General features: G+C 41.6%; 1 protein-coding gene across 1 annotated transcript; it reads right to left on the minus strand.

The window, feature by feature from the left end:
* Window positions 1-40: 40 nt before the first annotated feature.
* On the minus strand, window positions 41-26,894 carry LOC146504183 (mitochondrial intermediate peptidase-like). Its single transcript, XM_085184241.1, is given in 21 exon segments — window positions 41-1,850; window positions 11,592-11,649; window positions 11,651-11,666; window positions 12,436-12,557; window positions 17,307-17,423; window positions 17,970-18,044; window positions 18,223-18,332; window positions 18,976-19,183; window positions 19,891-19,968; window positions 20,123-20,276; window positions 22,535-22,587; window positions 22,780-22,840; window positions 23,407-23,455; window positions 23,590-23,746; window positions 24,269-24,451; window positions 24,548-24,611; window positions 24,723-24,809; window positions 24,947-25,035; window positions 26,083-26,256; window positions 26,388-26,633; window positions 26,734-26,894. Coding segments are annotated over 20 exon segments (2,103 nt in total). The 5' UTR covers window positions 26,535-26,633; window positions 26,734-26,894; the 3' UTR covers window positions 41-1,749.
* Between the last annotated feature and the right edge of the window lie 870 nt (window positions 26,895-27,764).

The raw sequence follows: 27,764 nt of genomic DNA on the forward strand, positions 1-27,764 counted from the left end.
AGTTTTTCCTTTCCATTTACACCAGTGTTTGCTCAGTGGAGTTATATGATTGTAGGGTCTACCTTTTAATATCAAGGGCCTCGAGGTAACTGTTGTTGTAATTTGGGGCAGTATGAATAAAATTGAACTGAACTGAATGTTGCTGAAGAATCAGTACTAATAAGACCAGGCAACATTTTCCAGTTTATTATGTAATTTTGGTGATCCCAGTGCAAACTGTAGCCTCAGTGTCCTGTTCTTAGCTGATGAGTGTCACGTGGTGTGGTCTCCTGTAGTCCATATGCTTCAAAGTTCCCGTGTTGTTACAACCAAAGTATGCAGATGAGCACAGTTACTTGTTGCCTTCCTATCAACTCAGTCTCCTCTGACATCATCAAGGCATTTTCATCCAGAGAGCTGCCACTCACTGGATATCTTTCTTGTCAGACCAGTCTCTGTAAGCCAGTTCAAAGTCACATAACTCACCTTTATTCCCCATCCTGATGCTCAGTTTGAACTTCAGCAGGATCCAGTCTGAATGCAGTGCTGCCATGAAACTGGCTGATCAGATTTTTGTGTTAACCAGCAAATTAACAGGTAAGTGTATATTGCCATCTATTCTTCTAATTAAAAAAAAAAACATTTTATAAATATGACAGCTGATCACCACAGAAAAAAATCACTAAAGAATGATTTCATCTAAACATCTTATGTTTCTTCCAAAGCCATCTGTACAGGGGGCGTAGCACTCAGTGTGACAAGTCAACTTGTTTTGATGCCTAAAATTACACTAACATTAATACTGGGGCTGCACTTCAGTTACATTTAATCTCTGCTGATATAATTTGCTTCAGGTTTAATTGGAAATAGATCTGAAAGCAAAGCAATGTTGGAGAGACATCACACCCACATAACTGTCAAATCACAGTTTTACAGCCTCTGTGAGGTTCGAGCCACCCAGCTCGCTCAGGCTCCGCCTGTCTGATGGCGTGTTTACACTTTCAACAGCGACGTGAATCCGCATCGGAGCTGGCACAAGGCAAGCAAAGGCAGCTGCAGTCAGAGCCCAGCTGACGACTACAGTGTGAAACTGTTGGAACAGATGCAAACAGCCTCTGTGGAGCGTTTTTGTAAATATGCACAACTTCTTAAACTTCCAGAGACTGTGTGGCTTTGTGATTTATACTGTTGCAACAGCTTTTATGAATAATATGATAAGAACTGACCAAATCTTTCCTATTGTGCTGTAAAAAACTCACAAGCTGAAGCTCTTCTTTTTCACCCCTCCCCAAACTCCTGACAGACAAAACAGATGGAGCGGTATTAATTTAAAGCCTAAACAATGTCCACATGACAGGAAGAACGGATTAAGTATTCTTCCTCATGCTGATTTGATCAGGAAAAAACCAAACCAAAACAATGTTCTGCTGTTACACAAGCTCAGAACAATCTTTTGGGGGTATAAGCTGTGAAAATGAAAGAATGAATAACAAAATACAATCAAAGGTTTAAAGTGTTAAACATTTTAAAGTTTAAATGGTTAAAAAAAAAAAGAAGGTTTGACAACAGTTTCGGGGTTCTTTAACTTTTTAACTGTGTGCAGCAAGAGAACATGTCAAATATATTAAATATACATTATGTTCATTTGCAGAAAACATGAAGATCTTTAGAAACAGTGATCATGAAATATGACGGCATGTCTTTGATTTCTCCAGCGTTCTCTCAATCTTTGCCTCATAAAGTTTGTTTCCTTGCAGCCAAAACTGGCCTTCAACTCTCAGAGTCCATGATGAAGGTCTCAAAGTTTGGGTTGAGCTCAGACACGAGCGCGTCCACAAAGTCCCCGATGGTGGGCCGTCTCTGCAGCATGCCTGTCTCACACACACACACACACACAAACACAGGCACAGGTATTAGGGGGCGTTTGCAGGCTGCAAGGAGAGGCACCAGAATTAGTTTGCTGTTTTCAATCACTCCATCTCACTTCATTCATGCTTTCCTTAGTGCTGAAATATTTTTAATCTGATGTCAGAGGAGTGGTCATAAAAAAGAAAAAGAAAAACTTTTTGTTTTTTGAGATCCCTTGAAGCAAGTGCTACATTTTTTCCTCCCCAAATTAAGCTAAAATCATTTTAAGTTAATGGATTTCAGCTGCAGCACTTTTTTTTTTAATTCCAGCTTCTCTTCCTCAACACTACAATGGATTTTTCCCAGTGCAATGTTGCTCACCATCATCTGCATTTTGAAGTGAAGATTTAAGGACATTGTCACATTTTACCACAAAAGCGCCTCAACACATCCTAAACTACTGCAGATGTAGTGCAGCACTTTTTACTCCTCACACAGTACTTACACTGAGAAAATGGGCTCAAACACTCACACCTGAACAGGCCTCAGCTGGTAGTAACGTCCATCACAGTATATGCACTAAAGTAACCAAAATGTGCAGATTTCCTGTATATTTACAATGTTTTATATTCTCTGTCTCACTCACACAGATTACACAAGAATGTGTCCAGTGTCGTGGAGCAAATATGACGGTGGAGCCGAGAGTGAGCTCTGGGAATGTCTGTGTGTTTTCAGAGCTTGTCTGCCAGCTCATGCATTGAGGACTCCCTAGCTCGCTTTACAATTCAGCAGCACGCCCGCTTTGAAGTCAGTTCATTTCCCCTTGTGCAGCTGCCAATGTAAATAGGCACTCTCCCCCTCCCCGTCTTTCCTGCATAGGTCACCTCCACTGAGTGCACGAACACACACACACACACACGCACACAGGAACGTCTGCAGACACGCATGAATGGCGACGCAAAGAGCTTCACACAGCAATCCTGAATGTAGACAGATATCAAGATGTGGACAGTCACACACACACACAAACACACACACACACACACACACACACACGGGAGTCTGTGGTGTTTCCACCATGATTCTGACTCAGCAGGATTGCCATCTCTCCTTACCCACCAGTCGCACCCTGCCCCTTGGCTACAACGCAAGATACCATCACACAGGGGTCCCTAACACACCGTAACCGCAGGGCCCCGGGATCCCTGTGAACACGGCAGCCACATCACAGAGACGACTCCAACCATAAACTGATAGTCATGTTTATAGAGCTGAAGGGTGTTTTCTCCTTTGACCGCTGCTGACGTCTGTGGCGTGTTTGAAGCAAGGACCAAAATGCATTATTAGATGCTCACAAAGAGTATGCTGAATTTATACCTCAGATCAAAGTGAGCGTTGTAATTTAAGCCCCAACTTTCTTTCATGGAGACTTTAGTTTTCCAGTTAATGATGAGAAATATCAGTCGAAGACCACAGTCCTGTTAGCAGCTCTCAGTGGTCCGTCACGCAGGCTTCTCATAGATGCGTAAATGCTTTTGAAAATCTCAAGTTTAACCCAGAAGAGTTTTCCTGCCTTAACCTAATCAAATCCTCCCTTTACTTCTCAAATATGCAGCACAAAAATCAACAGAGAAACAGACACACAGGTACGCACATGTCCTGACATGGCACTTGTTTACTTTGGTTGATTTTTTACAGCATGTGTGCAAACAGAGCTAAGGGCTACTGAGCTGAACTCTCCATACATACATACATACATACTGCAGCATCACCGTCGCTTTATGATAGATTTCATTTCCTTGCTGTGTTTAAAGGGGCCTGACCTGCTACAAGTTTCTGTGGTGTTAAACAAGCAAAGTTTACTCTACAAGACTGATGAGAGATGCACAGGTGCTGGTGGTGTGTGTGTGTGTGTGTGTCTGTTGGGGGGGCTAAAGGTGGAAAAGGAAGTGCAATCTGTGAAGGAACTTAGTCAGGTAAACAACAGTTCCCATGCTAGCTGCTCAGCAGCAGCAGCTCGTGGTGTTGGCACACAGTTCTTACGGTACATGACAACAAGCAAAACAATACACAGTGAGGACTGAGATTTTCTCAGCCACGACCCCTGGGAGAGTTGGAGAGGAATGCACAGATAACCTCAGAGTCATAACAACACCGTGGAGGAGTATCTGACCTCAGAAGTTGCCCTTAGACATACACACAGAGAGGAGGGGCCGAGTCACACAAGACCCCCCCCCCCCCCACCCCCCCCAGGGAGGAATCACCACGCTGTAAAAGAGATGAAGCTCACAGGCTTGATGTTGTTTAGAACATATCGGATCTTTTCTCAATTTATGGCTCAAAGTATCAAAATGTCAACTGAACACGTTTTTTTTACTCAGCTCATGATTTTCACTGAATGGAAGCACTGGGTAATTAAAAGGTACAGTCGGTAATTTTGGAGGTTATGTAATAGAAAAACTGAATATTGTACTCAGTGTGCAATTATGTCTTCCAACAAACAGATGGATTCTCATAAACATAAAACGAATCCATTAAAAATACATTACAGCAGGTGCTCATTGATGGAAGACAGCAGCAGCTGGCTGAAAGCTAACGCTATTGAAGATAACGATGGGCTCAAATGTCCTAAAAATCACACTTTCAATCTGATTAATAGTTTGATTACATCCTCAAATCGTATGGGAGTTTATTCACCAAGTGTCCAAGTCCAACAATGTTATAATGTAAGAGACGGTTTCACTAACGCTAGTGTTGCCCCCCCCCCCCCCCCAAAAAAAAACAAAACATTGGCCGTATTTAAACTGCTGTAAATAACTTGTTGGCTTAGAATCTGTGAAAAAACGTATCAAACCCATCTCTCACGAATGATATCAAGTAAGAAACCATTCCTGCCACAAGGCAGAAGCTGCTGTTTGTTGGCCAAGTTTTATATATCCTTTATTCATCCAGCTAAAAAGTCTCATCAACACTAAAAAGGATGAGACTCTTGACCAGATCACATTTTTCAGAGTGATCTGTTTGAGAGAGCAGCAGAAATTGCAACAAATATAAAACAATAGGTTTGTAAAAAGTAAACGGACATAAATTGACACCCGGCATATTGAGACTGCAGTCATATTTACAGCTGAGGTAAACAGCAGACTGACAGCCTGCACTCACTGCAGATGAACGAGGATTGCACTTGAATTAATAGGGATAAGAAAACTGAGTATGATTGAACATTTACAGTTTCTCAGAGCCTCTGGAGATGGCGGCAGCATGCTCTTTTGTTCAACAGACAGCTCAAAAGCCAGTAATATTAATTTTAGTGCGATATATAAAAAAGAAAAGCTGAAACCACCAAGATTTGCCTGAACTATTACTGACATTATTACTATTAATGTCGTGTTTCTTAATATTATTTTTGACATTAAAAAAAATACTCAATCGCTGCAACTCTAGTTGATTTTTTGTGATTTGTTCGAAACCACTTTAACAAATCTAGACAGCTGAGATCTACAGATCCATTCAAACAGGCCATCCAGGTACCCACGGCTCACGACGACAGCAGCACAGAAGCACAGACACGGTGCGAGTGGTCACAAACGGTGGGGAGAACTGTACACTTACTCTTGGCTTAGCACCGAGGAAAAACCAGAGCCAAACTAAACATAGGCTGTGCTTTGTGCCCATTGTTGGTACAGCCCGAGGACAGAGCCTTTGCAGTGTGAGTCATCTCGTATTTAAGAGTTTCCATTTCCATTCATAATGGCACTGACACAGCTATTGAAGAGCGGGGCTTCTAATCATTACAGTCATCTCAGGGCTTGCATCGTTAGCCAACTTGGCCAACGGAGTTTTGGGATGTTAAAAGACAAACTGGAGCCTCAATGGAACAACTGGCCACTGACTACCTGCTCAAGGGTACATCAAAAGTTCCCCTCCTCCACCCCACCCAATTTATCCAGCTGATGTAAAAAACAATCGAAGACCCTCTTCTTTAGCTCAACTTCCACTGCCTCCTGTTGTTTGTGACACTTGTTTTCTTTAAACAGGACAGGGTAAATCTTTTCAGCTCCCTGAAACAACATCCTCAGATATAAAGACGTCCTGAAGTCTTTCCACAATTAAACGTGGGTCCAGCCTCATGGTAAAATCTTTAAATTACACTGGGATTTTACATTTCACATCAGTAAATAGATAAACAAGCTTTTCTTTGCAGGCTATTTACTCAAAGGGTGGTGGGCGATGGGTATCAGTCCAACGAAGGCCACTGTGGCAGGCTAGCAGCTCTGAGTCTGGGTAATGACAGCTCAGGGGACATGAATTTAGTACAAGTGCTCTAAAATTGCAGTTCAGCCTGCAGCTACTGCTGGATGAATTTATCAAAGATCTGAAATGCTGACTAAAAACATATAAATAAATGAATAACAGAAGTTTGGATGGCATGGATAAAGTCTGTCTGATGACCTCCATGATTTGATAAAGCAAAATAAATAAATGAATTTAAAAAAAAAAAAAAAAAGGGTGCCTCATCTTATTTATTTATTCTTGCAAAATAACACATTTAATTTGTCCCCTTCAAACAGGCCATGAATGGCATTCGTGGTTCCCTCACAGAACACACAACAGATACTTTCTGAAAAAACTGAAACTTTTTCATAAGAACATATTGATCTTAACTCCTTGCTATAGCTTGTATTTTTGGTACTTCACAATTTAATAGGCTTCTTTTGAAGGCCAGTTACACCCAGTTGCAACTCCGAGGCAGCACTGCGCTACGTAGGAAATGTGCACAAACTGGAGCGTGCGATAACTAGCCTCGTCTCCTCTGCCGCCTTGTATTCCCCCGTAAGTGTTTGACACCGTTTTCACAAATCTTAAGGTACTTGCTGCTTCAGTAGCCGATTCTCATAACTATTCCAAACTTGTCACGGTGTGAAAAGTAGCTACGTCTGTCAGACCTGCAGGCAGGCCCGGGGGCTCGCCGCCTCTAATTACAGCTTTGAAGTTCAGGAAGCCTTTTCTACAAACCGCACTTAAGACAGGCCCAGAAAGCAAGCAAGACAAGGGTGATGACAAACACTGCACTGGGAGGCTCTTTGTTGAGTAAGCACACACACACACACACACACACACACACACACACACACACACACACACACACACACACACACACACACACACACACACACATTAAAAATGAACATCAACACATCAACCTCTTCATAAACTTTCCAAAGCAACACATACGTAAAAAATAGCATCAAACAGATTTATTCAGCTTAATACATCGGGTCATTCTAAAAGTTTTTTTTAAGTGTTTATGCAGACAGACGGGTTTGCGGTGGGTCCACCACTTTAGTCCAAACTGAAATACCTCAGCCGCCATTGTTTGGATGGCCATGACACCCTGCCATTTCTGGTCCTCTGAGCATGAATCCTGTGACCTGCTGCAGGTCACTTCTACTGTGTAGTATTTAAATAAATGTTTGATGGATAATACAGATGCTCATGGCTCCCATGCAATTTACTTTGCAGCTTTTGGACGGATTACTATAAAATTTATTGAATATATTTATGTCCCCGCTCAGGGTGAATCGTAATAACTTCGGTAACTCGTATATCTGCGGGTCAGGGCCCCCCAAGGAGGGTCGGGCAGAGAAAATAAAAAGCCAAAAAGCAGACAGATGTGATGAAAAGCAAAGTAAATTACTCTCAGCACAGGCTCTTCCTGCACTTTATGGTTTGTCATGAAATGTGCTCCAAACAAAATCTATTGTCCATACTTGCTGCGCAAAAACAGAATTTAATTTTCTTGAACTCGCACTTCAGTTAGCCATCACATCCCATCTGACACAGACTTAAAGTAAGAATTCAGGACAATTTTGGAAAGCCCCCCCCCCCCCCCCCGAGTTAAACATTTACCTGATCAAACATTGAGTCTGACTCAAGTACGGGCTGTAAATTATGCCTTTTGCAGCTTAACATCTGGACTATGAGGTTTATCCAATCCTCTCCTCGACTTCAGACAGAACTATGCATCACTGTCTCACAAGTGCTGTGGGATTGTACAAAGCACCCCGCCTCGGGGTTTATTACTGATTGTACAAGCAGTCATAAGAACTATTCAGTCACGCTTCCCCCAGACAAAGAATGAACGAGGTCCCGAGTCCCTGCTACAGAGCCAGAGTAGATCCATTTTCTGTGCTCAGTGTTTGAGACTATGGGAACAGCCTGGGCCATGAAAGCCCTCTCTGTAGGAGGACCCAAGGTTCAGTTTAGCCAGTCGATCGGCTTTCACTCTCTCTCTCTCACTGCAGTGATGCTGCCGCAATGAATTTAATACCTGGGTTTACATTTCAACACCATCTTTTCCTGGGAAACATCCAGGAGCAGGCAGGGAGGCATCCAGATAAAGACTGGCCTCTGATTGGCCTTTCCAGGTCTGCTCCGGTTCCCCGTGTGCCCTTATGCCCCTTCTACCACCTCACCTAAGGGGGATAAGCAGGGAAATGATACACACCTCCATTTACAAGGCTCTTTGTTTGAAAGGATTATGTGTAATGGGTTGGATCTGGATTCTGTCTCCTTCCTCTAGTGTTCTGGTCTCTGCTGGCCTAATCCCCGCTAAGGACATAAAAAGAGCCATTCTAATTCACTTCAAATCAATTTTCCATTCCTCAATAAGATTTCAGGATGTCTGCTATGAACCCATCAACCCTTCAGCAAAGACTGTGGAAACTTAAATATTTCAGCACATGTGCCGATGTTTTGTAGTTTTTCATCAAAATGGTGAGGTGGCTCAATAAGGGTTCTTTAAACTGCTTCTGCTTTAGCTGAAGCATTTCTCCAGACACGGAAAAAAATGTATTATTATAAAATTATTATAAATGCAGGTGCACACAATGGACAGACAATGGACAAAAAAATGTGAGAGTGGATCAACCATCTAGCCCTCCCAAGGCTCTTTCATTTGATCTGCATCTTCTGTCAGACAATGCAATCGCTGGGTTAATCATTATTCCCAGAGCAGACGTTTTTTAGAGCCTTCTTTCCCCTGTGACTTGCAGCCAGAGCGATAAAAACCACCATTAAAACTCTGCTTCACGCAGGGCTTTGGACTATAACTAGAGTAGCATTCGCTACAAAGAAAACCATAAAAGCAAATATTGTAAGTTAAGCAACAGTTAATTGGACAACAGATCAGCGAGGATCTGATCCAGTGGTGGTTTTAATTTCAGAGAGTGGGTGCAGCCCTGTTTGGAGCTGTCACAGGAACAATCCAGTGGAGGAGGGAGGGGGTGACCCTGAGGGAGAGATTTACAGTACGCTCCTAAACGTTACCCGATATCACTATCTTTCTATCTGTGTCTCTCTCTTCTCACCTTCTCCACTTTTGTCCTGTCCAGACAGGCCACAGCAACTGCTGGAGGAGGGGTGTAAGAAGGAAAGAAAGAAGCATGCGTTTGATTTGCAGTTCAAGTCCACCCTCTTCCAACACCCTCTGTTTGTGCTTTAATGTGAAAGGTTTCCTCCTTGATGAAGCATCGATGAAGCTCAACTACCCAAACTCCTTGAAAGTGCATTACACATCTTTTTTTCCTGATATGGGGGAAATTTCATACACTCAAAAATGTGACTTCTGTGTGATTACTTTAAGTAATAAAAGGAAACTGCTCCTGGACATCATCACATAGGCCCACTCCTAAGCAAGGATCGTTTCTACTACAACTGCAGTTTGATGAGTTTGCAGCCCAGCTTGTCACTAATTTTTATACCTCAAATATCTGCATATTTAAAATAAAAACGAGCGCTAACATGCTAATCATTAGCCATCTCGAATTGGGATTAGCATGCTAACAACGGCACTAAAAAGACAGTAAATTGTAGGGTGGTGGAACTAAACTTTTTCATGCATTTTTATTCCTTACTAATTGTTAATTAATAAATTAATAAAGCATATACTTAGCTTGCCTTGTGTCCGGCTATACTCTCAAAGACATTTATGTTCCAAGGAGTAACCTCCTGAGATTTAAAATGAAGTCAATGCAACAATGGCGAAAACTGCAGTTCCTCTAGGTGCCACTTGAGGCAGCATCCAAACGTAGGCTCTTTCCCACAGACTCCCGTATTAAATTAAACTTATTTCACCAGTCTTGAAAAGCATATTTAATGTATATTTAAAAATGGTATAAAATGGTATAAAAATGTTTTTTTTTTTGCCTCTATGGATAATTTCCATAGCAATTCCGAGTGGGATGATTTTTAAAATTTTAAATATTTGCTTGAATAAGTCAGTTAGGGGCGTGACCACGCTGATTTAGAGGTCCTGTCTGCTAGCATCATCCACTTATAAAGGGCCTCTCTGCTGTATGTGTGTGCTGCTGGTGCAGTTGGGATCATTTTAATGGGTTATCTGACTAATATAATGACTTGCTCTATGGTACACACCATCCCACAAGTGTGTGCTTCAGTTTTGGTGAGTGAAATTCTAGTTTTATTAACACATTACTTAGCATTAATCAGAATATGAGTGTCTGTGGGTTTCACCCATAAATGCAGCTTGGTAAGGCCTTACTGTACGCTGTGACAGGGACACAGATAGCTGGAGACCCAACGGTTGAGCAGCCATTCCTGTTAATGCTGCGTTGGTCACGTAATGCGCTGCTGCAATTTCATCACACAACCACATCCATACAGATATATCAGCACTAAACACCTTAAGCAAAGACACTGCCAGTTTAGTTGGTGCACTCGCATCGTAACAGGAGTCCCATGTACAACTGTGAGAGGCCACTGACATTTGACCTTATATGGGGATTGGATAAAAGTAACCATATCACCAAAATTATTACGTTTACTGTGACACATTCGTCATAAATTGATCCATTTGGTGCCAATAATCAAACAAAAGGAATGTGAATGTCATGGTGTTACAACAAGAAAATTGAGTCACAGAAATCCTGAGGATTTACTGAGAACGATGAATCTATTGAATAGTTACTGGAATATTTTAGTTTGTTTGATCTGAAACACAAAAGTGGTCCGGTCTGTGTTTTCAGCCCGCAGAGTCAGCAGCGTTAAGCACTCAAACCTATAATCAAACATTTCGGTCTTTCCCTCCTTCATGATCGCCTGTGTACACAAAAAGCACTACGAGCCATATCGCTATCTTTTTAATTATCTTCTTTAGTTAACCTTTAAAAGCAGATCAAATAAGGGCTGTACTAGCAAGGGGCACTGTGTAGCCGCCGCAGAGTGAGCTCGCCAAGAGCAGGACAGGCTTTGTCTTTGGGCTGACAAAGCTCCTGTAAACAAAGATAAGAGACCTTGGGAGGTGTGTTAAACTAGTAAACATGTACCACGGTGGAATCTAAAGCGCAGAGTGGGACAAACCACAACAGTGGTAGCTGTGACCACCTGAAACAACAGCAGCTGGATCAGCAGCTTCCCATCTTCTTTTATGTGAGAACGCCTTTTCTGCTTCATATGAGAAAAGAAAAACAACAAATCCAAGCAGGAGTCACACTCTCGGCTGTCCAGCAAGTCAAAACAAAGTTTGTGGCACGACCTGCAGTAATTAGACACACCCTTTAAAAAAAAAAAAAAAAAAATCATGGGGCTAGACGCCAATGGACTGACAACTCCATAATCTGGGAGGAAACCTGGAGATGAACTGTGGCGAGACCTCAAACTGTTGGCACAGAACGGCGCTTTACAGATGTTTGTGGGCAAACATGATATTCTATCAGTATTTGTGACAAAAAGATTGAACCTACCCTCCACCATCAGCATGGGCTCCTTAGCTCCTCCGTGGGCCAACATCTCCCGTCGGTACCCGCTCACCCATTTCCCTAAGAAAGAAACCAAGACGGTAGACAGGCAGGGAAGAGAAAGAGATAAGGTTACAGACACCTGTATTCACCTGTCAACCCCTCCATCACTGCTGCTGCCACTGGGAGCCCAGGGCCAAGTCTGCCAAGTTGTCTGTAAACAACAGACAGGTGATAAAAACAAACAGAGATCTGACAACTGCAGGTGTTACCGAGACGAGGTAAAGGAGGCCAGGGGGACAGACGGACAGAAAGGGAAACAAAAAGAAGTGAAACTGCTGCAGGGCTCAATGCAATGCTGATACGATTAAGGGTTGGTTTTCCACAACAGAACCTTATTGCTTTGCTTGTCCAGGGGCAAATGCTTTAGATAGAGGAGGATCTGGTAATGTGGATGCTGGTGTGTGTCTGTGAATCACAGCAGATGCCACATTCACATTAAAGGGCTTTGATACAGATGATATGAACTATGTTTCTGCAACTCTTCACCACCTGTACTTCAGTTTCAGGGTAATGCAGTCATTGTTAGGAGGACTCCTCATTCCAGCCAATTTAGTATTTATTGCCCTTATAAATAATGACCTGTGTCCAGTTAAATATATGCCTCCCTACAAAAATAACTCCTCTATTCGGTTCTCTCTATTAAAAACATCTTTAACTCAGCGAAAGCTCTGATGGTAAAGTTCAACACGACATCCCTTTGAGATTATGGCCTTATAAGACAGTTTTCCCTATAATTTAGCTCGTATATATATATTTAATTTAACAGTATGTTAAGCTTTGGTCTCACCTGTTTAAAGGATCCTCTATGAAGCATTGTTTCCACACCATCGAGGCCACCGCACGTGACATGAGGTAGGAGTAGTACTTGGCCCCGTACCCGATCAGGTGGCTGAATCTCAGCTGCCATGCCTTGAGAAGAAAATGAACATTGAACAAGAAAAATAAACAACTTTATCACTTTAAAGACAGCGAAGCCAATCCTGACAAAGCTAATGCTGCACCTTTCCTAACAGCATCTGTCACGTGTCACCGTACCCAAGGTGACACGCGACTGTTGCGCCGGACAGATTACTTTAAAAATGAAATTTTAAAATCTGCTAATGAGTAAAAACAGCAGATTTTTTGTAGCTATTCACACTCTCCATCAAATTTAAAAATGAAAAAGTCATTTGTATTCAAAAACCAAATCATGAAGATTCGGCACCTTACACTAAAACAAATAAAAATGGGTAAAATAAAAGGATAGAGTGAGGTTTTTTTTTACCATTACCCTACAGCCTGGCAGCGTGCACATCTCACAAGTGCTCTTTAAATGACCATAACTCCTCCGTCACCATTAGTGCCAAAATAAGAAACAAAGTGTCAACCGTTTTGGTAAGAAGAGAAGACGAGCTTTATGCAGATATTCGGTATGTCATGGTAGAACAAAGCATCTACAAGGTACTGCTGTCTGTCGCCGACAGAAAAATCATCTGTTTGTCTCGTTTAGGGAGACATTTTAAAGGGTTCCTGTAAAACACCGAGGTGATAAAAGGCCAAACACCAAACAGTTTGATGTCTTTAAAACAGTTATATTTGAAATAAGTAACCAAGGTGTAATCGAGCAATCTCGGACAACCTAGCTATAAACTAACTTTACATCTTTTCGTGTCTGCACTCAGTTCAGCTCATATTTCTAATCTCATTACTTCACCCTTTGATATCCAGCCCTTCATGTTGACACAACCTGCTCTGAAACATCCAGACAGTCAGACACATAAACACCTGCCAAAGTACTTCAGAGGCGTTTGTGGCAACGCCTGCTTCAGTCAGTGACTCAGGACCAGATTTTGCAATGACTACACCCTGACTACAGACCGATGAGGTGAAAACAACACGTCAGTAGATATTAACAGAAAGCAGACTCATAAATACGCCAAACATTCTCAATCTTTTGAGCTGCCTACGTCGTCTTCACTGATGACATTAAACTGGTGAAATGAATACAAGTTTCCTTGAACAAACATCTTTGACAAACATTAAATCACATCCTGTCAGGTCCTTTTATAAAACGGACAAAACATGGAAATTCCTAACAGCTAGAAAGCCCCGTTCGCTCTTTTTCTCCCATGTTGTTGCCTGAGTCCCCCTCAGGCAACAACATCCATATCTATAAAGACGAGCTCTTTTATGATCTCTGAAAACGGCGACACTGGGAAATTCAGCTGGCAAACACTCAAACATTCAGCCTGCTAGAAAAGGCAGCAGCTGCTGTAGTTAATAAAACATAACAGACTGCAGACGCCTCCTTGCACATCCACATGGGGGGGAAGCAGACTTCATACACGTTAAAGATTTGAACTCCAATTAAAGTGAAATAATCATGAAACTGAGGGATGTGCTTGCAGACTGGTGCCCAAGAAGCTTCCAAAGGATCGTCTGACATCAAGGTACATGTTCTCCAGCAAAAAGCCAAATAATGCATTAGTGTGGATAAAAAAATCTTAAATTCTTTATGCTGGGAAACATCTATTAAACTCACATTTGTGAAAAAATATTTTAAAAAAAACCTACTGATGCTATACATCACCCTTAACATAAAAAGGTTAATCTTTTTTTCAGAAATTTGAATAATAAAGGGATATAAGAGCACTGTAGGTTGTGAGCTCTAAAACGGCTGCTTTTTGAGAGGAGTTGTGTCTGCTGACCTAAGCGCGGTCGCTCAACAGCATGAAAAACACTCCAGTGTTGACTTGACAAGACTCCTCAGGGCTGTAGTGACTTTAATAAGAGTCGATAGCACTCCTGAGAGGAAAGTGTGGGTTAGAGAAGCAGGAACACAAATACAGGAGCTCGGATCAGCTCTTTCAAGTGCTATGAAACAGAAAATGTAGGCCGCGCTAACAAATGCGATAACACATGCAGAAAATGACGAAAAGCCTGCTTTGATTTGTTTTAATTCGGAGGCTCTTTGATTCCTCTGTGCTTCCTGACTGCTGATGTTTTGGTAATAAATAGGCTGCTACTGGTAAGATGTCACAGCCTCTGACAGGATGCTTTAAGTACTCATCACAAAGTGCCTTGATTATCAGGCTTCCAAGCTTCTCTTTGTTTTCAATCCCTTCGTCTCACATCAAATGATTGTCGTCAGCTTTTCTGAGAGAGTGCGAGCGGGTCACATGTCAGCAAGATATCCTTTTGATCCTCACATACAAAAGGAAACTGAGTAAGCCCTTGCTTTTTACTCTGCTCCTCTTCGGTGTCAGTTAAAATACATTTTTAGGTCTTTCCAAACTCGACTTGTGAGAAGAACGTGAGCCGTCGCATACACATTAGGGGTGGGTTTTTATAATCGATTTATCGATTAAAATCGATTCTGGCTTGGATTACGTAAAATCGATTCATTAAAATCCTGAATCGATTTTTTAATATAAATTTATTTTGCCCAAAATACCAGAATCTCTGGTGAAATCTCACAAAACTTCAACAACCACCAAACAGCTAAAACAGTAAATGAGAGCAGGAACACGGATTCTGCACAAAGACTTAAACACACAGCGCGACCCGCGGATCAGAATCAGATGTCGAATTTCTCACAGTCGGGGCTGAAAGCCGACAGCCCGCTGATTCTGATCTGTCGGCGGGTCCGCGCTTTGTGTTCACGCCCTTTATGCGCTGATTGTAAAGCTGTTAGTTTGATGTCTCTCCAAACAATATTGACCGAACCAGCAGCAAAAGAAGATCCAAACTACACTTCACATAAACATCGTCATGTATTCACTCTGACTTTTACTGTTTTGCTTCTACCATGATGCACAGCTCTCTCTCTCTCTCTGTATGGTTTCCTGCATTATTCGCTTGCTTGTTACGCACAAGTCTACCGTTGTTTACAGCGCTATCGGCCGACTTTTTTTTCTTTCCGTTTTATATACTTCCGAAAAGAAAACCTAATTTCTGCCGTTCAATGCTGAACAAATTTAAACTTTTTAAAATTATACAAAATGCAAAATGCTTAGCCATGTCTCTAATAAAACCGCTGTAACTTCAGAGGTAATGTTCATATGTTGATTAATGGTTTTCTTTCGTTTTTGATGTACTGCAGAATATTTTTATAAAATCCCAGGCCAGGAAAAATCACCTTCATGTGTTTCTGTGTTTTATCTTCAGCTACTTTGACACAAAGGCATCTGCTGTGACGCTCACACCTTTGATAAAGTCTTGCGTGTGTCAGCTTCCTTTTTATAGATACAAAAATATGTAAATGTACTGATCTGAATTATAATATTTCTGACCGTCAAAATTTCCCATATTCAAATCGAAGTGAATTGAATCGAATCGAATTAAATCGAATCGTGGATCGAATCAATTCTGGACCTTGTGAATCGGAATTGAATCGATTCTAGAAATCAGTGACGATACCCAGCCCTAATACACATCGACTCATCCTTTGGGGAAATAAAAGGGACGGGCATGCAAGTGTTAAAGGCACGGATTGGCAGTTAGAGAAATGTCAACAAAAGCGAGCAGGACACCTCGCTTTCTGCCTCTTATTCCCAAATATTATCCTCAGCTCAAGAGTGAGCATGTGGTCTGTGTTACTCGCAGCTGATCCTCTCACTCTGTACACAGCGGGAACTGATAGCCCTCCTCTATAAACTATACACATGTCAGCATCACCCTAATGTTTATAATCTGTGGCTCTCCGTAACCCATTAGCCACTCCAAACTTCTCTTTACTGCGGAAACTTTTTCCTGAGCTGCGTTTCCATGAAGGCAGTCAGACAGGGATGGATTCAGAGGGTAAACCACACAAAAAAGAACATTTTAAGGATCTAAACAAATCTGTTTTCACTTGCTCCGATCCAATCGTGATCTAATATTCGACGTTTAAGCACTGCAATCACCCTCAGTTCAAATGAGGAAAGCGATCTCGCTTGTGGTTGTGGCTGTGCACACGGAGGCAAAGTGCCTGTTAAAGCTTCCTTTATGGCTTGAAAGCTTGAAGAGAAATGACTGCGACAGTGGGACTCTATATAATATAAACCGCAATCTCCGGAGAGGGAGCTACAAAGCGAGGCACGTACAGAGGAGTGGGAGGACTCCTGTGAGGAGAAACGCTGGCTGGGACACGGTCGTCCGGGCAGAATATACAGCAGTCCTGTAATCTTTATTCCTGATGGCAACCCCACATAATTACAGCCCTGAGTAAATGCTGTATGAAGGCCATTTCTGGCTAAATTATGACTGTTTTTGATTCCCTTCTGTCTCCTGGCCTCATCCTCCTCAGCCCACAGCTGCTAAAGTGGAGGAATAAAGCACTTTTTTCATTAAAGGGGAGGGAGGAAGAGGCTCAAATATTTCCCCCTGGGAGGGTTCATTTAAAGTATCCCCCTGCTTTGTTATTTTAGCAGCCCTTCAAAAACCAGCTTTAATCCTTTAAACACTGCTGTGCCTGGGTGAGAGATAAAAAACCAGTGAGAGAAAGAGGAAGGACAGCGAATAAGAAAGGAAAAAGTGAGTAGAAAGTTAAAGACTAAAAGGTTTCTGTGATCTCATTAAATGGGTATTGAGAGAAGAGCACAGAACCCCAAATTATCAACAACTTCCAAGCTTGTATTTTATCCTGTAGTCATGACGTCAGAGAACATAAGTCACGGGGGGGAGGTGGTCAGGCTGTACCGTGTTGGGCACATAAGGCAAGCCGTAGAATTTCTGCTGCATGTCCTTCAGGATTTCTGTGGTAGAGCGGTTCTGTGGTTCGCTGTGGTAGATCTGGTCCAAGACTGCATAGAAAATCTACACAGCAAGAAAAAAAAGCAAAAACAATCACCAACGTGCGAAACTTAAACTGCAGAAATAGAGTAAAAACGGTGACTAATGTTACAGCATTTGACATGAATGCCCATTAAACTTTTAACATGTTTTGTGGTTGTCTTGTTTGAATCAGTTTTAGCTTTGTAAAGAAAAACAGATAAGCAAGGAGCACAAAACCAAGAGCTTTCCTAATAAAAAATAGGGATAAAGGCTAAAACAGAATGGGAACCAATCAAAAAGATAAAAACAAAACCAAACCTTTCATAGCCACCAGATGCTGTTTATGAACAGAGGAGGAGGACTGTTCTTTATCACATCAGCTCCTCAGGGTTTTTTTTTTAGGTTTTTTATTACTTTTGCACCGCGGGTGTTAGTATCAGATTTTCAGTTGTTGTTTTTGTTTCTTAGGGGTGGGCGTAACACTAAAATAGTGCCACACAAGCATCATAAATTAGCTGACATGTGTTATGGTGGGTTCCTGCTGTTGCATGCTCTGTGACAACGTACATGCAAAGACATTAATCTTACCTGCAACTGGGTGTCTGCAGCTCCACACACCTTTTTGGACTCACACAAGCGAGCCACCATACTCTCGGGTAGCGGCTAAAGAGACGATAAAACAGATTAAAGCTACAAGTGAACAGAATTTTCATCTGAAGCCTTCATCCTGTAAATTTTAATGGCAATGCCATGACTGTAATACTTCATCACAACATATTTCTGTACTTTATTGATTCAAATCTGTCCTCAGTTTAAATCATTTTGAGTGTTTAAGGTTTACCTGTCCGGTTTCATAGTGTCGTGCAAACTGGCTGATGACTCGGTAGTCGGTGGCAAAGTATTCCATGAGGATGGAGGGGACTTCAGCAAAATCAGTTGCACATCTGGTTCCTAGAGACGGGATGAGAGACTTTAAAACAAAGCAGGATATAGGTGACTTCATTCTTGGCTGCTTAAGTGCTTTGGCTTTTATGCTTAGAGTGTTAAAAACGAAAAAGTGAGCCAGAATGAGAAACCAAAGTCTTTAAAGCCCCAACCAAAAGTCAGAATCAATACAAGTCCAATATCAATAAGTAAGCAAAAGCACATATGGCAGGAATAGATGTGTAGAACAGAGGTGAAAAAGAGCAACTGTCATGAGATTTACACAACACAAACTTAACCAACATGTCTAAACATTGTGCCCAGTAAAGAAACAACCTCCAGTGCAGTTAATAGATACTGTTGTCAGGCTCAAATAAAGGCTTTGGGATCTTAAATTACTACTGAAGGTATCTGCAAACCAAACCATATCAAATGACAACGTTAGCAGCCAGCTATCGTCTACCCTCTCCTCGGGGCTTACTTTCCTTGTTCAATTCACCACAGTGTAATGTATAACCCCTTCCTACAGCTCTGTATCAATCTATGTAATTCTACCTTGCGGCATTTGGAAATGCAAAGCCATAATGTTCCAATATTATTACTTCTCTAAATCCTCAAGCAAACCAGGGTCCACTGAAGAGCCCTACTCATTGTAGGGGTCACTCCGCACCTGTCACGTGCTGGTAGCGAGTGCGTCCCAGCATTGAGTGCATAGCGTGGCCCATCTCGTGGAAGAGGTTCTCCATCATACCGGGAGTGAGCAAGGTGGGGGCGCCCTTGGTCGGGTGAGGCAGACTCAGCATCAGCACCACGACTGGCAACTGGTACTGACCTGTTTCCTGGCACTGGCGCCCACCGCGGATGGTGAAGTGACAGTCCTGGGAGGAAAATGAGGAGTGAGGCTAAAGTGCTACTATAGAAAATAATGCTGATATATAATGAAGTTACCAAAACCTAACTAAATACAAACTCAAAAAATGTTGGGACACTTTTAAAAATGTGGAAAAAACAAACAGAATGTAGAGATTTGCAAATCTCATGAACAAATTTTACTCACAATAGACATAAAATTTTTTACACAGAGAAAATGTATCATTTTAGGATCATCCAGTATTAAATTTCAGCCTTCTGCACAAAGAATTCTCTGAATGTTTTGATATTATGTCGATTAGGAGACATTGATGTTGAACATTATTCTGAAGTTCTCCCATAATTTGTAGACAGTTTTTTGCAGATTGGTGAACCTCTGCTCATCTTCACTTCTGTGAAACTCTGACCTGTTGTCGATTAACCTAACTGGTTGCAAAATGTTCCTCCAGTTGTTTCCCTTTTGTAGCATTTAGCTTTCCATCCTTTCGCTGCCCCAGTCCCAACTTTACTTAATATGTTGCTTTTTTCATGAATTAGTCTAAGTTTAAACATGTATATATTAAAATATGGTTTCTATGTTCGAGTGTGAATAAAATGTGGGTTTTCTGTTTTTAATCCACATTTTACAAAACTCGTTTGGGAACGGTTAACCACATTTCAAAGAAGGAAGAGATACTTTAAAATCTCGAGAACGTCGATGAGTGTGTGCTCATACCTGATGAGGTTTATCTTGCCGGTGGAAAAAGTCACAGTAGATGTATCCCAGTAATCCCTCCGTCTCATGGACCACAGCCTGGAGAAATGCACGCACAGTGATGTAATCACCCAATAACTGCACACAGACACAGCATCAGAAACTTTGATCTTTAAAAACGGTCCGTGGATTAGCGCTTGGCACAGACTATTCCACACAAGCGAACCTTTTTTCCTCACTAATAATGAGTTACCAGTTTGCGGACATCCTCGCTCCAGACCTCTCCAGCTCTGGGTTGTTCAGACATGAGGGAGACGCCGTACAGCTGAGAGAAGAGATTGTTCAAACCCTCCATACAGGAACCAAGAGACAAGTAGGGACTGTACAGACTGGGCTCTATGTTGTACCTGCCGTGACAAATCGGAACATATCAATGAAAGAAGGAGCGCGTGACCTTCAGCACTGTGATCCAACAAAGTACATAAAAACAACAAATAGGAATCGTGTGCATCTTCTAAAACAGGAAGATCAGCAGTGGGACTTCAAATTTTATATTTTTTAGAGTGTCAAAATGGCCCAAAAGGCCCCTTTTTTTTTTTTATTACTGAACCAGAACTTGAAGCCCAGATGAAAAACTGGGTAACGCTTGCCCGCTTTGAACCTGTATACATTTAGCTGCAGGTTGCTCACTTGACTAGCTAAGAAAAAAAGGAAACGTATCCTGACTATCACTTATATGCGAGCTCAGCTGGCAGGGCAAAGCCACCACAGTGCCAGGGCTCAGGTTTGGCGAGGCCGTCTCTCTCCTGGGGCCACCCATGCTTAAAATGGCTCCTTTCATTCATGCTGCTTATAAGGCATCAAAGATAAAGAACACCGAGCCAAAACGGTTGTTTAGCTAGAACGCCACATCCATATATTATCAGTGATGAATAACAGGCCACTGCTGAACACAGCTACTAGCTGTGTTTACCACACACACGCTCTAGTCCCTGTTTCAGCAGGGTCTGAACACACACCGGTTCAAGCTGGTACTGCTGGAAAAGCACCGATAAAAAGAAAATGAGTGACTGAGAGAAAAAAAAGCCTGCGATTGTGACTAAAGAGCCTCAGTGGGAGGAATTAACATAATGTGAGCATGTAAGAGTGTACTTGTATGACCATCTTTGTGAGGACCAACTTAAATTTGGGATCTTGGCTGTTCCTTTCCTCGCCGTCATACACCGAAAAGGGTTTTTCTTTTTTTAAATGCCACATCCTCCCTGTCATTGCGTGGTTTCTCTCCGGGTACTCCGGCTTCCTCCCTCAGTCCAAAGACATGAGCTTTTTGCCGTTAGGTTAACCTGTCATTCTAAGTTGTCCATAGGTGTGAACGTGAGTGCGAATGGTTGTCTGTCTCTCTGTGTTAGCCTTGGGTCAGGCGGGCAACCTATCCATGGTGTGCCCTGCCTCTCGCCCTATGGTAGCTGGGATAGCCTCTAACCCCACCCCATGACCCTGACAAGGATAAACGGAAGAGGATGGATGGACTGGCAGCATGAGGAAGGAGAGCACAGACCCCACTCATCCTCAGAGAATCTGTAAAGACTCATCAAGTCCAAGTTTCAAGAAAACTTAGTAGCTGCTTAAGTTCAAAGAACACCTGACAGATCACTAATGTCTGCAATAAAGAGTTACCTAATGCCTCCCCAGACTCAACATATAATTAGCCTCTGCTCTGTAAAGTGCAGCTCATTAACCCTTTAAAGCCTGAAATGTGAAATTATTTTTATTTCACATTTATGATTTCATTGAACCATCTTAAAAATGTGTTTCCATAGACAACTTTTAATTTGCATCGCATTTGTATATCTGGCTTTTTTTTTTAAAAATTGTATAAAAATGTATTTATATAGTGTTTAAAACACTAAACATTAAGGAAAGTGAAAAGAAAGACTAATAAAAGTGAAACTTATGGCTCTGTGAATTTGCTGAATGCCAAAGACAACCACAGTTTATTTAAGTGCGAGTCAACTGTGGAACACATCGTTCCACGTCATGGGTGACATCCAGGACGGTTTGCCAGCACATATCACGCATCGATGCATTTGAACCTCACCTGTTTTTTTAATACAATTTTTAATACAATTCCAAGTCTTTATTTTTAGTCCAACTTCATTTGTTTTCATTTAGTTACATCTGGCTTGCTGACACTGGGTACTGCATTGAGATCTGATGACTGTGGGGGTCCCTTGAGTACGGTAAAGTTATCGCCATGTTCAACTTTAGCGTTTTTGAGAGCAGACCATCTGACACCAACAACCAACAATGTTGTTAAATTCTCCTTCTTTCCCACTCTGATGCTCATCATGACCGTGTCTACATGCCTGATTGCAGTGAGTAGCTGCCATGTGATTGGCTGATTAGATCATCAAGTCATAAGAAGCCATTGGGTTACCAAAAAAAAAAAAAAAAGAAAAGAAAAGGAGGTCGATTAGACTGAAAATCAGACCTGAAGTTTACTCCCATGCGTCTCTCCTAACACCTTTTGTAAAAAGCGACACTTGATAAAGAAGTGGGAGGTAATAAGAGCTGCCGCTGTGAAGCAATATGGAATTACAAACATGTGAATGACTATCAAGTGAGAGCAAGCTGAAAAATATGTTTCATAAAAGCTAAATCTCACCTTTCAGCACGCAAGACACCGCTGAGGTGTGGATGATCCCAGGGCATGAGCTCCTGTCAGAAAACACAGAACTCATCGTACCTCTAAATCAGAATCAACTTACAGGAGTTAAAATATAATATTGTGTAACGAGTATTAATTGCTTTAAGGCATAACAGCATAGAGAGAAATGTGTAACAGTGAGTGTAATTTTGTGTAGTTGGCAAAAATATTCTTGCACATTAAAAAAAATAAAAATCACCCACAGAATGTCGAGGGCTGAGTTTCTTCTTCATGTCTCTCATCATCTTAAAGTCTTTTGCTGTTCTGAAAGAGAAGCACCAAACGAGTTATTAGCGTGATGACTCGAGGCGTTCATTCCTGCTTTTTACCCACCTATCTCTACTCAGGGTCAACGGGGGCCAGAGCCAATCCCAGCATGCATTTGGCTGAAGGCAGGGAAACACCCTGGACAGGCTGCCAGGCTAACAGGCTCACATTCATACCTGTGGGTAATTTAGAGTCTCCCAGTCCACCTGAATTGCATATTTTTGGACTGTTTGAAGAAATCTAAGCACACAGAGAATACATCCCACACAAAAAGAGGAACACAAAGGCTTTCTAAAAATGCATCATTGTGCAAATGATCAAACTCATATTCGAATGTATGACAAAACAAATTAAAGGGTTACTCGTTTCAGTAATTGTGGATCTTTGGGAAACATCTTAAATAGCCTAATAACTCATGGTTAACCTCGAGGGGAAGCACCGATTTAATGAAGCCTTTACACCAAAGGCAACAAAAACATAAATCAGCTTGTGCTGATGATTCAACCTGCCAAACTGAAAGCTGATCAGTGGATTTCTATTATGAAAAACATGGAAAACTGTACCTGTCTGACAGCTTGTCTGTTAACAGCTGAAGAAAGCTCATCACTGTCTCTGCAAAGAGGGATAAGAACAAAAATACAGCGTGTAAACCTCCCGAGAATGGTTCTCAAAGGCACAAAATATTGACAGTGCTGAATAATGAAAATGTCCCGACTGTGAGAAAACCCCCAGAGAGGTGTAGTAACCTGGGGTTTTGGCCATCGTTCCCTTTAGGGCTCTGTGTCCGAAGGACTCGTAGCCCACCAGCGTGGCCAGTTTGTATCTGCATTTCAGCAGCTCTTCCAAACACCCCATTAGCTCTGCGTTGGGATAGAGATAAATCCTGTAGGCGATTTCTCGCACCTACACAAGTGGAAGAGGAAGAAGGAAAATTCATGACAAAATCTAGTATTGTTAAAATAGCATAACAACTAGGCTTAGGCTGCTGATCTTTGCAGGGTCAGAGGTAGACGGCTAGATAAAACACTAACTCTGTATTCAAGCAGAAGATGTTAAAATGTATTTATTTTTTTCTTTCCTTTATTCTCTTTCATCTCAAGCTTAAAGAAAATAGTTTAGCATGCTTAAATTCTACAATGGTACAACACAACTGTCAGAAAGTCATTTTAAGATTACTCAAAGTTTGCAGATCTAATTTTTAAAACTATTTCATACTGCTATCCAGTATAAAATTAGATTAAATATGATAAAAACAAACAAACAAAAAAGCAACAACAGCTGCTTGACTAAAAATTTGAGCTCTAACAGGTTTAGTGTTTCTCATTACCAGCACCCAAAATCCTATGTTGTGTGCTGAGACGTATCAGAGGCGCCACCTTCTGGGCAGAAGAGAGAAACGTTTGCTGAGCCACAGGAAATGCATACCAAGTCACTGGGGGAATCTGCATGCAGTCCCCCGATTTGAATGAAGCTTCCTTCTGTTGCAAAGTTCAGATGTAGGTGCTCGGGAATCGCAGACCTGGCGATCCTGTTCGGCATGTGGGAGCCGACCAGGAACTCGTTGTTTAGATCCAGCAACTTCACGTGAAGAGCAACCGCCTCTTTCCTCTGCAGGGTGAAAAAGCACCGAGCACAATCACCGTTATGTTGCCTTCAGGTATTGTTTCCTACATCGCGTGTTTAACTCCATTAATAAAAACGCACCAGTGTGTCATCTAGATGAATTCCACTGATTTCAAAGTCGAACATGAACAGGTCTGCCACTCGCCTGCAGAGGCAAACATGAACAAAAGCCACAACAGGCCAAAATAAACAATCAGATAATCTCATAATGAGATGAAGGATAAATCAGGTCAGATACAAAACCAGCTAAGATTACCTTGTATCGGGATCCAGCTGAGCCACGATGTCCGGGTTGTCCAGCAAATTCTTCAGGCTCTTGCATAACTCAACATTAGTGTTCAGTCTGAAACATAAAAATCATCAACATCTGTCACAGAGACAAACTGAAGCATAAATGACCCGTATCGTACCGTTGGAGACAGCGTATAAAAACATGTTCTTGGTGTTGTGCAGCTATGAACGACATAGGTCGCTTCTTACTTCTCCACGACTGTGCCGATCTCGATGCAGGTCTTCTCAGCAGCCTCGCGGAAAGCTGGATCGGGGTGAGCTACTTTTATAAAGTCTGCCTGTTCACAGGGAAAATGATTATTGTTGACAAAATTGTCAAGAAAACAAGCAATCTCTGCTCATTCTGAATTTTAGGAGGTTGAGGTTAAAACAATGGTCTTTTTTTGGACTTTGAATTTTCAGTGGGAGAAATGTTTTGTCACTCATTCAAGTGACTTCTTTAGTCTTCACGTAAAAGGTCCACAGCCAGAAACATAAATACACTGTGGGTTCCCCACTTTCACCCAACGTGGCTAATCTGTATATAGAGGAAATGGAAAACAGGGCTCTCTTATCCTACCCTGGAATGCCACAGAGTCAGGTACAGGTATGTGGATGACACCTCGGTGGAAATCAAATCTCAGGACATAACACAATTCACTGATCACATTAACGCGGTGGACCAACACATCAAATTCAACAAGAAGGATATGAAAAAGATTTCCATCAGTAATGAGGAACATTTAAAAGTTGATGTGTTGATTGTAAACCAACACATATGGATCAGTATTTAAGGTTTGACTGGAGCACAAACAGTGCGAACACCATCCCCACAGACACAGCAGCCAGGGACACAACTGCTGCTTGATATTTTGCGTCTCAAAATATCATGACTCTTTGGCTTTCAAAACACACAAAAAAGCTACGCCTAAGATTGGTCCACCCCAAGGATCAGGTCCCCTGGCACAAACAGAGCAACACAGTGTACGCTTGCCGTGACTTTGGGGAAACCAAATAACCTCTGGCTAAGTGTCAGGCTAGGACTCCGCAGTCTATTTACACATACAGGCCAGTGGCCACTCTTTCAATGATGAGGATGTACACATTTACGTGAAAAGAAAAAGACCAAGGGTACATCTTTTCACCATCCTACAATGCTGTGATTGCAGCCATTCCCCAAACTCTCTATGAATGGTACTCATCATGCTCATGTAATCACAAACATGAAAGCGACCTCACAGCCCATTGTTAGTCAGTAGGGCTGGTCTTGGCTATGTGGGGAATAATATGACCTTATTTACACTTTTGCTACAAAGGTTTAGCACACTTTTGTGTGTTGAACTCACCAGATCGGCCACTTTACACAGTTCATCTGAGAGCTGGTCAAAGCACTGGACTGTCTGAACTCCTGGAGAAGAAGAACAGGCTTTCTCCACCAGACGCTCCGTGTTCTTCAGAGCTGTCTTTGTGGCAACCTGAAAGCCTGCAGGACAGCTCAGCTCTGGCACTCCAAACAAACCCTGCAACCACACACAAACGCACAGTTATCACCACCAACTAAAGCAAGACTTACCTACATAGTGTAAATGTTATTCTGCCAGTTTTGTAAGTTTTTTTTTTTTAAATTTGTGATCATTTTTAAAGTACAAACCACATTTTTCTGAAACAGGTCCAATTTCCTGTGAGGTCTGGCATTGAAAGCAGCTCCAACGGGAGACCATGTAGTGAGATTTCTCCGTACATACGTCAACAGGCTCCTGTGCTTTACCAGGTAAAGCATCCTCCTGCACGCTGACATGTTGTACAAACCTGTCTTGTGTCTGTTGATTCTGAGGCTAAGAGTGCTGACAGTGATTGGCAGAGGACATGCTCGATTTTAGTTTGTACGTCAGCCTAGCTGCAAAAGCCAGAAATGTAAACAAAGCTAGGTCAGTTTATTTTAGACCTTTCTTTTTCAGGATAATTAAAACGGACTTTCTTTGACGTATAAAGCTTACCTGTTCTATTGAAGTGCTCACATGTTAGCTCACTGGATAATGAAAGCGAATCTCCATAACTGTTGCTACTTGTATTTTCGCTAAAAAACAAAACAAAAAAAAACCCCATCGGGCTTCCGGTACCATTATTTAGAAAAAATAAAAACGACACACTCTTTGTTTTTATAAGTTCAAATTAACTGCATTAACAAATAGCGTTATCTAAAATTTCGTTATCTGAAATTTCATTTCATTTTTGGCGAAAGTGCGATGAGCTACCGAAAATTAGTTTGCAATGTCGTCACACTCACGCAACTGCGCAGTACGATTGAGAATTGAGGGGTTTTGAGTCTCTTCAAAATAAAATAAAAACAAAAGCTTATTTGTTTTTTTTAAATTTATTATTCCATCTTTTTTTTCACCCACTTAGAATATAAACAATATAAATAAAGCAGCACGGTTGCGTGGCGGTTAGGAGGGTATGTCTTGGCTCACAGGTCTAGAGTTTCAATCTTACTCTTTTTTTAAAGGTTTTCTGTGAATTAACAAAATCTTTTTTATATATATTTACAGGACAGTCCATTCATTGGGCTGCTAGAATTTCTTCTGTTATTTTTACACATTTATCTCTTACTATTTAAGTCCAAAGAGTCGCGCTGAGAGATTTCTTTCATTTACTGAAGCAGCATTTATGTAGTTATACTGTTGAAACTGGACTTTCTTTTATTACGATATCTCAGGTATTAAATGTGTGGTTAAACTTCTCCACGCTGACAGAAAGTGAAGTTTCATTGGTCCAGTCTATGTGAGGTCACAGTGGCCATCAGTGTAAAATGAGTTTGACATCCCTGATATACGCACTTTTCACTAGCAGCATGACACAAAAACATAATTGTCTTATGAAAAATGTCAAAGATAACACAGTTTGACAGCCATAAAAATAGTATTTCTACACCAATATTGTGATTCCCCAAAAGCAATTAGCTGAAAACTTGGCGTATCTCAGCATGGTGTGTATTGTGTACTTTAAGACCAAAGAAGTAGAGGATAAG

Source organism: Neolamprologus multifasciatus, chromosome 14 (genome assembly GCF_963576455.1).
Source record: "Neolamprologus multifasciatus chromosome 14, fNeoMul1.2, whole genome shotgun sequence".
NCBI lineage: Eukaryota > Metazoa > Chordata > Actinopteri > Cichliformes > Cichlidae > Neolamprologus > Neolamprologus multifasciatus.